The sequence below is a fragment of the Leptinotarsa decemlineata genome, unplaced genomic scaffold (genome assembly GCF_025532065.1).
Source record: "Leptinotarsa decemlineata unplaced genomic scaffold, Ldec_3_MD MMD2_tig00000035_RagTag_RagTag, whole genome shotgun sequence".
Classification (NCBI taxonomy): domain Eukaryota; kingdom Metazoa; phylum Arthropoda; class Insecta; order Coleoptera; family Chrysomelidae; genus Leptinotarsa; species Leptinotarsa decemlineata.
The window spans coordinates 1610936-1625559 of NW_027412540.1; the positions used below are offsets into that span (position 1 = coordinate 1610936).

The 14624-nt window shown below is 35.2% G+C and overlaps 1 protein-coding gene across 1 annotated transcript in view; it reads right to left on the reverse strand.

Annotated features, from left to right (window-relative positions):
* The window catches only part of SMC1 (Structural maintenance of chromosomes 1), a 55557-nt gene that overhangs the window by 26465 nt on the left and 14468 nt on the right, over positions 1-14624 (reverse strand). The window contains exons 3-7 of the mRNA XM_023167046.2: positions 13229-13328; positions 7815-7963; positions 7579-7747; positions 7270-7485; positions 6932-7180 (exon numbers count right to left, since the gene is read on the reverse strand). Of these exons, the coding sequence (XP_023022814.1) occupies positions 6932-7180; positions 7270-7485; positions 7579-7747; positions 7815-7963; positions 13229-13328 (883 nt within the window). The remainder of the gene's footprint in view (positions 1-6931; positions 7181-7269; positions 7486-7578; positions 7748-7814; positions 7964-13228; positions 13329-14624) is intronic.

Here is a 14624-nt window from a genome sequence, read left to right on the forward strand (position 1 = left end):
CTCATGAGGAACGCAGTCAAAGGCCCTACTTAGATCACAGAAAAGCCCTATTGGTATTTGACCGTTATCAATTTCGTTGATAATTTTGTTATGGAAATCAAGTGTCGCCGTTTCAGTGGATTTTCCTTTTCTAAAGCCATGTTGTTGTTCAGGCAGTATATTATATCTGTTAATGAATGAAGTGATTCTGTCGAGCATGCAGTATTCGAAGATCTTAGCGAAAGGAGAAATCCCTGATACTGGCCTATACTTTTCAATACTTCATTTTTCTTTCTTTTTATGTATCGGTGTAATTTTTGCTGACTTCATATGACTAGGAAATATCCCTGTTTCCAGTGATTGGTTCATTATGTGTGCGATAGGTATGGCCAACTCTTTGTCAAATTCTCTCACAATACTGGCAGGAATTTCGTCTGGACCTGTTGACATTTTATTTTTTAGTTTTTTTATTATAGTAGACATTTGTTAGGAATGTTAGGAATCACACGTTAAAAGGTAAGACCTCGTTAATCCTTAGCTCGCACAAGTTTCGACTTCTGAGGGTTGTCGTTCGTAGGGGTGCGACAGCTGGTTAACGGAAAAACATATTTTAAACAGAAACAGATTTTAAACAGATTTCTGCATCGCTAAACGGCAATAGAATGATGGAATCTGGAATACTTTTTCCCGTAAAATTGAAGTTGTGGACTTGAGGTATTAGTTTAATTACTTTTTTTGGAGCTTCCATAAAGAAGTTGTTGAAGATATCTGCAATTTTTTGAGGATTTGAGATTTCTTTACAGAATTATTTACGATTTTCATGTTATCCTTAGTTATTTCTTTATTTCTGAGTGTGTTTATAATTTTAAATGAGGTTTTACTTTTATTTTTTGACTGTGCTATTTTTCACAAAAGTATTGTTTTTTACATTCTTCTACTAGACGTGAATGTTGGTTTTTCTTGATCTTATAACTTTCACGAAGTTCATAATGTTGTTTTTGTAGGATATATAGATCTTTCAACTTTTTGCTAGAATCCTTGAGATCGTCTGTCACCCAGCTGGTTCTTCTGTGGCCATTTTTATGCTTTCTGTAAGTGAAGGGGAAACACTGGTCAAATATAATTTTAAATCTTTTGAAAAAGAGGTTGAACATCTCGTCGGGTTCATTCGTTTCATATATCTCACTCCAGGTCTCGAATTTCAACATTTCTGAAAACTTCTGTTTGTTTTTGTAGTTAAAGTATCGACTATATGTCTGTGATGTTTTAATAGTTTTATTTAACTCATTTATATTAACCATTACCATTATCGATTTGTGATCCGACAGAGATGTATCCGTTAGGGTTATCTTTGCTTTAACATTCCCAAAAATGTTGTCAATTCTGGTACTACTGTGATCAGTTACTCTGGTATTTTCGAAAACCAATTCATCAAGTCCAAATTGAGACATAATATTTATGATTTCTCTTGCTTCTAGGGAAGGAGTATTAAAGTTTATATTAAAATCGCCGGTAACCCAGATACTTGCGTCTACTGAAAAGCAGGTGTTGAGAGTTGTTTCCAGTCTAGAGACGAATAATTGAAAGTTTCCAGTGGGAGCTCTGTATATGTTCATAATGACATGCTTCTCCCCATTTGAGGTCCATTTCAGGCAGCATGCCTCAAAATCTTATTCAGAACTGTATTCTCTGACATCTATTATGTCTGCCTCAATATCTTTCCTAGCGTAAATGGCACAGCCACCTCCACGGAGGATCGACCTACCATAGTAAGTTATCAGTTTGAATCCATTGATTGAGATATTACACACTTCAGTATCCTTAGCCCATGTTTCTACTATTGCAATGAAGTAGAAGTTTCTCTCGTTTAATTCCAGCTCTAAAAGATGGTTTTTGTTTCCTATACTACGGACATTCATGAAAAATATGAAGTCAACTAGTTCTTTTGCGGTGGAATCGCGTTTTGGCGGTCTTATATTATTTTACATGACTCCTGTAGATGGTTTAGGGTTTAAGCAGCGTTCTGTAAAGTTTCTCAACTATAAGGAAGCCACGAACTTATGATTTTGGACTATCTGACTATTATATATTAAACTGAGAAACATGACTGAAAGTATTAAAGATTGAGTAAATTTTATTGGGCTGTAAGCACCTTCAGAAAAGAAAAAAGATTATTTATATTCAGGCTTCAGTTTTACATTCTCGAATATGTTAGATAAGGTTAGGTCCAAAGTGAGTGGGTCTAGATTCAACCCTCCACCGCAACCTGCAAGGGTTTATTGTGACTCATACCTATTCACACTCGATCAAATAAACCCAGCTTCTTAACGAAGCCAATTAGTTTGTATGGTGAGTGGTCGCTCAGGTTAGATGGTAAGAGTACGGCTCTGCCGAACTCTAAAAACCTGATTCGGACCCCAGCGGGGCAGGCACAAAGTATGGGCTCTGGTGTTTCATCATTTTCCAAACAGAGCGACACACACTGTCTTCTGACAGTCCGAGTCTCTGCATATGATGATTCAAATGACAGTGACCTGTAAGAAGGCCTTATAGACATCGTATTTTATCCCTATTGTAGTCCAACAACTGTTTGGTATCAAGCTTCGAAGGGTGAATAAACGCCTTGTAGTGAGCCAATCCTGGAAGATTCTTGCCATCTATGTGTTCAATCTTTGTTTGGCAAAGCCTAAAGCGATGCCAATAACAGGTTCTGGTCCGATGAAGCTGCTTACAGCACCCTCCTTTGCAAAGGAGTCAGCAGCCTCATTGCCTTCCAGGCCAGTATGGCCAGGAATCCAGACCAGAGTCAATCTGTTAAGTCTTCTTATCAAGGAGAGCCGTTTTTGACAATTTCCTACCAATTTAGACGTTGTTCGGTAGGAGCCAAGAGCTTCCAAAGGCGCTTGACTGTCCGAGAATATTTTTATTGACTTGTGTATGAGGTTGGATTCTTCCAATCTCTCTGCACACAATTCAATAGCGTAGATTTTTGCTAGACATTCAGTCGCATAGGTTCTTAGGCAGATTGATATCTCTGTCCTGGGTCTGCGACTGAAAACACCTGCACCAGAACCGGAAGGTGTTTTTGATCCATCTGTGAACCAACAACTATCTGCTCTTAATATTTCCTTCTCCCTTCTCGAATATACTCAGACTTGTTTTTGAGGGGCAGCTGAGTCCAACAATTGATTTGTAGTTCAGCGTACTGCCGCTGATGGCAGATCGTAACAGTGATGCCTGGTTGTTGGAATAAGAATGCTTTGTTTTAGACCTCTGGTTTCAACTATTGGAAATGATCAAGAATATAAATCGGTGTTTCTTGAAGTTCTTAACAAATTTCGGATGTTATTTCGAAAATTTGCTATAATAATATACTAGCAAAAAGATTTTTGACTTTATTTCTCTAATATCTTCGAAACTAAGAAGTTATAGGAAATTTTATTATTTGTTTCTGGAATATTCATCTTTTCTGAGGAACTTTATGAGTTTTGAATTAGGAAAGAATAATTTAATTACAGTTTGAGGTCGGCATCAGCTCATTTTTCTTAAATAATTCCTATTTTTGATTTTACTCTTGATTAAACACAGCGAGCGTCGAAATAGGGGTTGGAGGGGAAAGTTTGAGTTTTTCTCAAACTCCTGGGATTTGTACATGGAAAACTCTACTGAAAATATTAGTATTTTGTGATATTAACACATTTCGTGTTAATTTCGTGCATTTGATATGGTTAACCACAACTTACTTTTTCGTAAATTATACAGCATAGGAATTCGTGGTATACCACATGATTGGATAGTATCATATTTGACAAATCGTTCTCAAGTGACAGTAATAAATAATAGCAAATCTGACTGTAAGAGTGCTGAGTTAGGAGTGCTCCAGGGGTCTATATTGGGACCAACTCTTTTTATAATATTTTCAAATGACATCTACGATACCTGTACCAAACCAAATAGAATGATACTTTATGCTGATGACACAAATATACTCTTAGCCCATAAAACCTTGGGAAGTCTGGTAAACTTGGGTAATTATGCATGTGATGAATTCAGTAAATACTGTAGCGACAATGACCTTGTCTGCAATATAAAGAAAACTATGTTTATCAATTTTTTACCTAAGAACGGTACTTCGAATCCAGATCTATTGAACAACATCAATATGTGTGGTGAAACTCTGGAATACTGCCAGGTAGCTAGATTTTTAGGAATACTCCTGGATCAAAAGCTAACATGGGAGGCTCATATTGACAGTTTATGTGTAAAGGTTGGCAGTGCAAACTATGCAATTCGGAATCTGCGAGACACTGTCTCTACAGAAGTTATAAAACTCATGTATCATGGACTGGTACAATCAAGAATACAGTATGGATTGATCTTCTGGGGTAACTCTGCATATACTGACCGCATTTTTAAGGTTCAGAAAAGAGTCATTCGCTGTATGGACAAGTCTCGTCCACTGGACTCTTGTAAACCACTGTTTAAAAAATTCAACATCCTACCATTGCCGTGCTTATACATATTACAGCTAGTGTTATTTATCTATGATAATAAACACCTATATCCAAAAAACTCTGATATACATAATTACGCTACTCGGGGTGAACATACTTTATACCACTCCTACTCTCGCTTGAGTGTGAGTCAAAATTTCCCAAAATACTTAGGTATTAAATGTTTCAATAAAATAACAACTTTTATAGGGATCAATAAAAGTAGAACTGTAATGAGGAATGAACTATGATTTCTTGTTGGATAACTGCTTCTACAGTATGGATGAATTTCTTGCTTTTAGTGCTTAGATAAATGACTTAGTTTATTTTATACATGTAGTCTTCTCTTTTAAGTTTGTTCAAGATCAAACAGTTTTGTTTTGCTTTTAGCGTTTTACTTTTGACTAGTCCAATAAGTTTTCTCACGTATTTAGTCTTGTAATTATGTATGTGTGAAAATTTTAGTGATGAATAAAACTATTTCTATTCAGATACTTGGTGTAGATTTTGTAGAACATAAAGAAAGTAATATACATTTATACAAAAATTACTCAATCATAGTTTTACCTATGTACAAGATTATTCTTTAACGAATATACTGTTTGTGTATGTGCTCATTTGTGTATATTAGTACATTTATATATTTACTCAACAATTTATTAATATTTATAGTTATTTTTTTTTGCAAAAATATGTTTGTCGACAAGATGTATTTTTTATGACATTAAACATATACCTTCTATTTGTTGATCATCAAATTACCGAAACTCTAAAAAATAACAAAAAAACTTCAATTTTAAATGAGCATTACTTTTGTATATTTTTATTCAATGTAAAACGTAGGATACGAAAATACAACTGACATTGACAATTGACACTATTTACAATTTCTACAAGTATAACAAATGAACTGTTTGTGTCGGAAACAACATACAGAGTAATAGAAGAATCATCCTAATCTTCCCCACTAATCTGGAACAAGTGTTAGCTACATATCATAATCCCAGAATTGAACGGGTAGTTGTCTCTCATACTAGGTCGTACTGGAGGATGGTGCAATCACAGGTACTTTGGTCTTTTTGGCATTTGATTTTGGATGATTATCTTCTGCTCTTGGAGGAATATTGAAGGGTTGACTTGATTGATTTGAATAATTTTCTGTTTTTGCAGGTAACCGAGGAACTTCAAAAGATTGACTTGGGCTGGATATAGTTCTTTCTGAACCGAGGATAATCAAGGAATGGAGTTTACCAAGCTTCTTTTCAACTTCCCGAAATCACCAAACATTTTTGTTGTTGATTAACATTCTGATCTGGACCCTCTCTCCCACTTGAAAAGAGCGTGACGGAGGAGTAACCACTTGAGAATCATAGGGAAAAATTGTATCTAATCAAATCCACATTTTTCAATGTAAATATAATTCTGGAGATTTGTCATAAAGCAAAGGTGTTGCTCTGTATCGCAAGAAGCAAATATACTCTTCAATAAAGAAATTGTAGTTGAATTTCCATTTTGCATCCACATACATTGAGGAATACTTATTATCTAATGGACATACATAATCAATGAGGATCCCCACCCACCATACTCTCTAGACTTCTTGTCAATCGACTACCATCTTTTCAAACACTTCAATAATTTTCTCATCGGTAGAACCTTCGCCAATCAGGACCAGACAAAAACAGCTTTTGTCGATTTCATCGAATCCCGAGCACACAATTTTTATGCTGAAGTAGTTAATCGACTTGTGTTACGTTGGAGTCACTACAGCTATAGAGAAATAGTTTTTACAAATATGTGTGAATCTCAAGGATAGAGACTTTTTGAGGTTTCTGTAGTGGAGAGATGTCCGGAAACGTGAATTGAAAATTTACAGACATTGTAGACTTGTTTTCGGGGTGAAGCCCAGTCCATTTCTATTAGCAGCCACTTTGAGTCAAGCTCCAGAGGGTAACTGAGAGAGACAGCAGAAAAACTGAAGAATTCATTTTATGTATGTTGATAATTATATAACCAGTTTTCATGTATCATCTTTCGTTGGAAATTTCAACCTCAGGTCCGTGGATACACAATTCTGTTGATGATAGTATCACAATGAATTCAGAAAAGGATGAAATGAGGGTTTCTGGATTGTTTTTAAATTTTTATGTATATTTTACTTTTACTTATTGTATTTTTGATTCAACTGATACACGTTATATCATATCATAGGATGTATCCTATAATAAAGATTACTACTACTATACTTTCGGTGTGTTTCTTGATTGTGAAATTTTATAGTTATTTGTTCATTACATTCTTCGTAACGTTGCTTGTACTTTATGTTATTACAAAATTATTATTATTTTTATATTAATCTTAAGTATATAGTGCTTCATAATGTAAACTGTCGTTTCAGATAATCACGATCAAATCAATATCCTAAATCTTGTCATAAAAACGAAATATAAGTAAGTTACCTGTGCATCCTCTAATTGAACATCTTTTCCTTGACTCTGAGACTCCCCAGCTATCTTCGCTTCATAATCTTTCTTCTTATCCTCAACACTAGCCAATTCATCCTCAAGTTTTTTAATGTCATTCATATGAGCTTCATGAGCTTTTCTGGCCTGTTCAAGAGTCTTTATTGCCCCATCTAGTTTCTTTTGCATATGAGTAACTCTCTCCTTGGCTTTGATGAACTGGGGTTTTTTTTTGGAGATCTCCACCTTAAAATATATACATTGGGTAATTTCGTTACAAAACATTGGTACATAGATTCAAATTCAATGCAATATTTCATCAATCAACACATTACCTCAACCTCACGTATATCCTGTTCTATTTTGGCAAGTTCTCTATTGTACTTTCCGTGCTCTTTCTTTTTTTCTTTTAGGGTGTCTTCAAGTTTTTCTTTTTTCTTCTCTATCTTATCAACTTCCTTTTGTTTAGATTTTAGGTCTTGTTCAAGGTTTTTCATTTCCCTTTCATTATGGAATAGTTTGAATAACTGATGTTCAACTAGTTTGTCATTCTGTAAGAAATATAAATCAATATCTTCTCGTTAGCACTTGAATTAATTAGGGAGTTTGACACACACACACACATTCACAACTTATTTTCTTACCAAATCATCTTTTAGTCTAGCATATTTATCTGCTTCCTCTTTTTCAAGCCTAGCTTCTTTTTTTTCGGCATTTATTCCTTTCTTCTTTTGATAGGCAAAATTTATTTCTTCTTGAGCTTTCTGCATCTCTTGCTGCAGCCTCACATATTCTTCTTTCAGTGCTCCAGATCTATAATTTAAAAAAAGTTCAATACTGATTGTGACAAGCTCTAGTGATGAGGTAGATATTTACTAACCCACTGATTTCTTCAAAAAGAGCTGTCATTTCTTTTGGATTTTTCATTGCAACAGATTCAACTGCACCTTGAAAAACCAAAAAATTTTTTGCTTTAACATTTATCTTCAATTTTTCCAGTTCTGAGAGATATTCATTGGTGGACACAACCTAAAAAATATTGAATTTTGTAATTAATGCATTTTATTTTTGATATCTAATTCTGTACCTATGTATAGTAGAATCATTATAAATACATTATAGGCCTTTAATATACGTGCAAGCCTAATCGACATTATGAACTCCAATAATGCCGCTCTGATATGCACACTTCATTTTTAATAGAGAGTAGATAAAAGTGTAATAGGGAATGTTCACTTATTTTCAAAACTGATAATAATGAATAAATATTGGAGTACATGAAAACACAACTACAATAAAAATGTTAAAATTTTTCTTTTCGCAAAACTAATTTGAGGCTATAAAACAACTCCCTACAGCGAAGCAACACCTTGTGACGTTAACAGTGTTTACACATGCAATAATTTTCAAAATCAACTGTTAGTACATCGGTGTACATTGATTGACATCTAATCATTTGCCAATTCATCGGTTACTCCATCGAGTCATTGACAACATGTTTGTATATCCATCACCAAAACCATTTGATGAACACCAGATCCATTTTGTCAAAACTTTTTATGTTTCTTATAGGCTCACAGCCAATCTGGTTCCATATCAAAAACATTGGTACTCTCACAGCTTTTTTAGGGTCTATATCTGGAGTTGATGATACGTATCTTCCACACTCATCAGCTTTTTCGTTGTCTATGATACGTGAGTGTACTGACAATCCATATAGAGTCAATTTAGTCCTTTCAATAGTTTCTTCAGTTCTTAATGGCATTCCCATACTAGACTCAATGCCAATCCGTTAGTGTATCTTGGTTCATATGGATGGACAATAAACTATGAATTGAAGTCTTTGAAAAGTCGAAAATTTAATAAGATTCTCCCCAAATTTATGTTTCTTAATCAACTTATCTACTAGATTTGGAGAATACCTGTTGCTTTTGGCTATGTCCCTGATAACATTTTTCTCAATAGCATGCCTTTCTTTACTCAAGGGGAATGTAATAACACTATCAACAAGAAAGTTTAGACATGCCATTTTGTGGTGTGGCCAATGGTGTGAGATATCGGGAATATATCTAAAATTACTGGTATTCTTTCTGTAGATATCAAATTCTAAACCGTGGTTAATTCTAATCACTAATGGAATCCCCTCGTTGTTTTCAATATCATATGTGAGCTTGATATTTGGGAATCTGTTATTAAGAGTTGACACCAAGTCTTCAGACCAATTGTCTCTGCTATTGAAAGAGTTTGTTCGTGCGGCTTGCAAAAAAACAAATTTCCAATATGAAAAAAGAAATGAAAACTTCTATGTTTTTTTGCCACTTTTATTTGTAACTAACGTTACTGCAGTTTCGTCCTATATATGGAATGTAATGAATCATTGTTAGTTTATTGTATAAGTTTGAAAATGTCCGTATAGGACGAAACTGCAGTAACGTTAGTTACAAATGAAAGTGTTGAAAAACATAGACATTTTCATTTCTCTTTTCATTATGATTTCCTACCACGTAGTAACGGCTACATCCATCAATTTATTGAAATTTCCAATAACTTGTGAAAAATAATGATTAATGTACAAAAGAATGAAAAAAAAAAAATCAAAATATTTAAGGAGAAAGATGTTTTCTATCGGAAGCAAAGGCAATCAGGTTGTGATATTGAACAAGTCTGTTTACTTTGAGAAAATTGATAATTTAATTGAGAACGTTCTCTATAATGAACCACCAAGGAACTCATTGATGGTTTCCCTACTTATAAAATTGCTAAAGGCTAACCAAACAGTTTGAAACTCTCTCAATCTCACAATTGAGTTTGAATTTTTATCAACCTTCTTTGGGTATTTTTACCTTCCACAATCTGAAAAATATGAAAATTATAATGGAAATGGCAAACTTTTTAGTTCACCCCGATGAGTTACTGTTCACAAAGAAAAATGTTCTATTTATCAGTAACTTGTATTCAATAGTTCTACCTATCATAAAAAAAGAGAGCCTAGAAATTATACATAACTTGAATTGAAGGGGTTATATTTTTAGGAGAGAAAGTTTTTGGCTTTCTACTACTCCATCTTGATACAAAAAAAAAGGATGAGGGAATCTTCCAAAGAAAGGAAGGATGTAATCAATTTGAAAATAAGTAACTCAATACATGGATGTGTAGATCATGCAAAGAAGTAACTTTCAGACACAAACTGAAAGAAAGTCCTCCTGAAACAGCTACTTTCATATAAACATTGAATTACACGAAAGAAAAAAATTCTTTCGAAACAAATACTTCTATATGAACACTGAATTATACAGAAGATACTTTTCTCTACTCAGTTTGTATTTCAAATATTCGTTGTGGAATAAAAATCAGATATAATTCACATGATATTATTCAGATATTATTCCATGATATTATTAAGATATTATTCCACAACGAATATTTGAAATACAAACTGAGTAGAGAAAAGTATCTTCTGTATAATTCAGTGTTCATATAGAAGTATTTGTTTCGAAAGAATTTTTTTCTTTCGTGTAATTCTATGTTTATATGAAAGTAGCTGTTTCAGGAGGACTTTCTTTCAGTTTGTGTCTGAAAGTTACTTCTTTGCATGATCTACACATCCATGTATAGAGTTACTTATTTTCAAATTGATTACTTCGTTCCTTTTTTTGGAAGATTCCCTCATCCTTTTTTTTTGTATCAAGATGGAGTAGTAGAAAGCCAAAAACTTTCTCTCCCAAAAATACATAACTTATTTTAACGTTTCGAAGGCTAGAATCTGCCTCCGTTTTCATTTGATATCTGCCGAGGGGGTGAACTAAAAAGTTTGCCATTTCTACACGTGTAGAATAATTGTCCTATTCTTTATATGTTCTTTACCCACACACAGTGTTTCACCCTCAGTGGGAAGTATCTCCATATTAATATGGATTTTCATTAAGCATTGGCCAGTTCTATTCAATTAGGGAAGTATATATTTATCCATGAAAGTATAATGTATCCCACATACTACACTTCATATTTATCTATTATTATTTACTGATGAATGAATTATTATATTATTATTATCAAGTTCTCCATTACAATTTTCATATTTTTCAAATTGTGGAAGGTGAAAATACCTAAAGGAGGTCGATAAAAACTGATTTTCGTCTATAAAAAATGACTTTCGTTCAGTATTTGGATTTGTGTTGCTAATTCACTGGATTTTATGTAGAAAGTCAAGGATGTAAAGTGGCACAATCGAGATATTTTTGTATCATTTGTCTTTTAAAAAAAATAGAATGGACTTTAATGTTTCTCAAAAAATGTTTAATTATTTATTAATTTATATTTTGTCCCCTTCAAAGTAGTCCCCCTCAGATAAAATACACGTGTGCCGGCGTTTTTCCCAATTCTCGAAGCAGTTCTGATATACACTTCTTGGTATGTCCTTGAGCTCTCTCAGCGATTCGGTTTTATCTCCTCAATCATGGCAAAACGCTTAGGGACAGGAAGAAGTCGCAGGGGATCAAATCTGGTGAATACGGTGGGTGAGGCATGATTATGTTGTTTTTGGACACACAATTGTTTTTCCAGAATACCGGACGTTTTCTTCGTATTGCTTCTCGCAAGTGCGCATAACTTCAAGATAATACTCATTATTGACCGTACGACTATGTGGCAAGAAATCCTGATGTACTACGTCACGGTAATTGAAGAAAACAATAAGCACAACCTTGATATTTGATCGAACTTTGCGTGCTTTTTTGATCTTTGTTCCTGGTGCTTTTTTTGATCTTTGATCCTGGGCTCTTCCATTGGGACGATTGAACGTAGGTTTCGATGTCATAAACCATGACTTGCTTTTTGAGCAAATCTGGATCGCCGTTGACGTCATTCAACAACTCCTGAGCGATGCTCATGCAACGGTTCTTTTTTGGTCAAAATTCAGCAATTTTGGAACCCACTTCTCTGCCATACGCTTCATCATGCTTCATATGCCGACATTATCAGCAGCTTCTCTAATAGTGATTCGACGATTCTCCATAATCTTTTTTTTCACTCTTTGAACATTTTCATCGGTTATTGATGTGCTGGGGCGTCCAGGGCGAGTGTCGTCATTTACATCTTCTCGACCTTCTCTTAAAAGCTTGTAACACTTGTAAACATATTTCTGAATAAAAGTACAATCAACACATGCCACTGTCAACATTTCAAGTGCTTTTCAGCACTTAACTACATTTTTTACACAAAATTTGATGCAAATTCTCTGATCCATTTTTTTCAAAAATTGCCGAGCACGTAAAACATTTCTAACTTTTATGCATCTCACCAACAAACTATAAACGCAAAACATCTGAAACTGTGAACATATCTTCGAGACGAGTGTACTAACATAAAAAATATTTAAAAATCGCTAATCGAATGTACATAGCTCGCGAAATTTGAATATTAACTTTTTATTTTAACGGATCTTGTATCTTCCTTGTTCCGAAGTTTCTCTATACCAAAACCCATTCAATATTTATTCAATTAACACTTCATTGTTAGATTTAAACTAGACAATTTACAATATCTTTTTCGAGCGTTTTCATACTGAAAATGTTGAGTATGAAAACGCCTGATAAAGCTATTGTATAGCGAAACACATGTTGCAGTTTTGTAAACTGTTTAGTGGAAATCTTACAATAAAATGTTACTTTGATAAGTTATACATGTTCATCAAGTGTCAAGTCAATTTCATCCCATATTCAAAATTTGAGTGATTTTCTGGGGGTCAATGGCCTCGGTGGAGAAGTAATTTTAATAACATTCTCAATAACATATCACCCAATATTGAGTTTACATATGGAATGAAAACAACGAGGAGTTACTATCCTTGGATGTCTTCAGAAGAAAACAGTTTTCTTTATCTCCTGAAAACGCCAACTTGGTTGGTGAAACGCGCGTCAGGAAGACTTATCGTATTTCTGGTAATTGGGAAAAGTGCTTGTTTTTGGATTTATTCTACGCCAGAAGTTTCAGTTTTACCTCCGGATGATGAATTTAAATCTGCATTTTTGCTGTTTTTCATTTATGGCAACTTTAGCACCAATTAAAACTTTTCTTTGTTTTCGCAAATAAATTGATTCACCACGACAAATAGCTGACTAAGTTCAAAATTTGATTTATTGAGATTAAAGTATATTGTGGCTTGTATAGTATGTAGTTGTATAGGTAATTTTCACAGCTTTACCACTCAGATCTCTATTTTATGGATAATAAAGCATTCTATCATTATAGCACACAAATTACTAGTGTAAAATGAAAAACCATCCAAATACTTACGTTTCCATTGATTCTATACTCAGAAGAAGACCCTTGTACAGAACGTTGGAATGCAATTTCTTTCCCATCATCAAGCAAAAACACCGCAGCAACAGAAGCACTGAAAAATTATCACTTTACAAAATGTTTAAACTGCATGTTTTTTAAAGATTAATATTAAAGCCTCAGATGTCTACAGCATATTTGGTAAGGTCAACTATGAGCATGAAAATAAAGCTATATTTCAGTAGAACATTTTTCATGTAGCCCAAGTATTTGTGACCCCTGATCACAAATCTGAAGTTAAAATTTGGCAGTCAGACCTACTTATACGGGTTGGCTGTTCTTGTTCATCTTTCACTGCCTGAACCACTGTGCATGCTGTTTTCGGCAAGTGCTTTGGCGTGGGATGTGGGGGTTGAGCAAACCAGCCATCGAATGCCTGCTTCCACGTACGCTGGATACGGGAATGACAGAATCACGTGTGGTTCTGTTATTCCCTAACTGAATAGCATCCCAACGATGGCTTAATCCTAAGGTGTGTGTATTCGTGCCGAGAGGATGAATGACACTGAGCCTATCAGCTGTCTCTAACAGAACCTTCGAGATACCGGGCGCCCTCTCGTCGTAGCATCGCCTTGTGACGATAATGTGGGGCTCTGCCGTGATTGACCTTCTTTCCCTAGCTACTCGTGGGACTTTTATGGACAGAGTAAATTTAAATTTTTTTTCTGACGCTGAGTCTACAGAGGAGATGGATGTCGAGCTTACGACTCCAGCTGACTTCCCTGTAAGTTTAGATCAGGAGCGAGAGCTTCTCAACTCTCCAAACCCTGATTCAAAAACTGAACCTAGGAAAAAGTTTAGTGGTGCAGCCAGGAAACGACTGAGTCGTCTCCTCAAGAGCGGAGTACCTTGGTTCTTGAGCGGCGTACTGCAACCGTGGGAGGGCGTTTCCCTAAATTGCGTCACAGGAGACCAACTTCCGAAGCCACACATCTGTGTTGCTTACCTACCTGACGGAGGCAGTCACAGACTGACCTCCGAACAGGTCCTCACTAGATTGAGGAAAATGAACCATGGTCTGTCAACCTTGGAGTGGACGATCCTCCACAAGGAAAAGTCACATGGACCTTCGCTGTAGACGATGGATCCATGGCCGTGCTGGCGAGGACGGGTTTCAGACCACATTTTGGTTTTGGGCAGGTCTTATTCCGCCCTAAAACCCGGGCACCCTCCCAGCAGGAAACTACCCAAACGAGTCACATTAGTGTTCAACCACCGGTTCACACCCAGCCCAAGGCCGGGAAAACAGGTGTTTCTCAGGAGACGAAGACGGCCAACGTCTCGTCGAGTAAACCGGGAAAAAAGGCTGGACGTGGCTCTCTGAAAGCGAAGACGAAAATCGTCTCGTCAA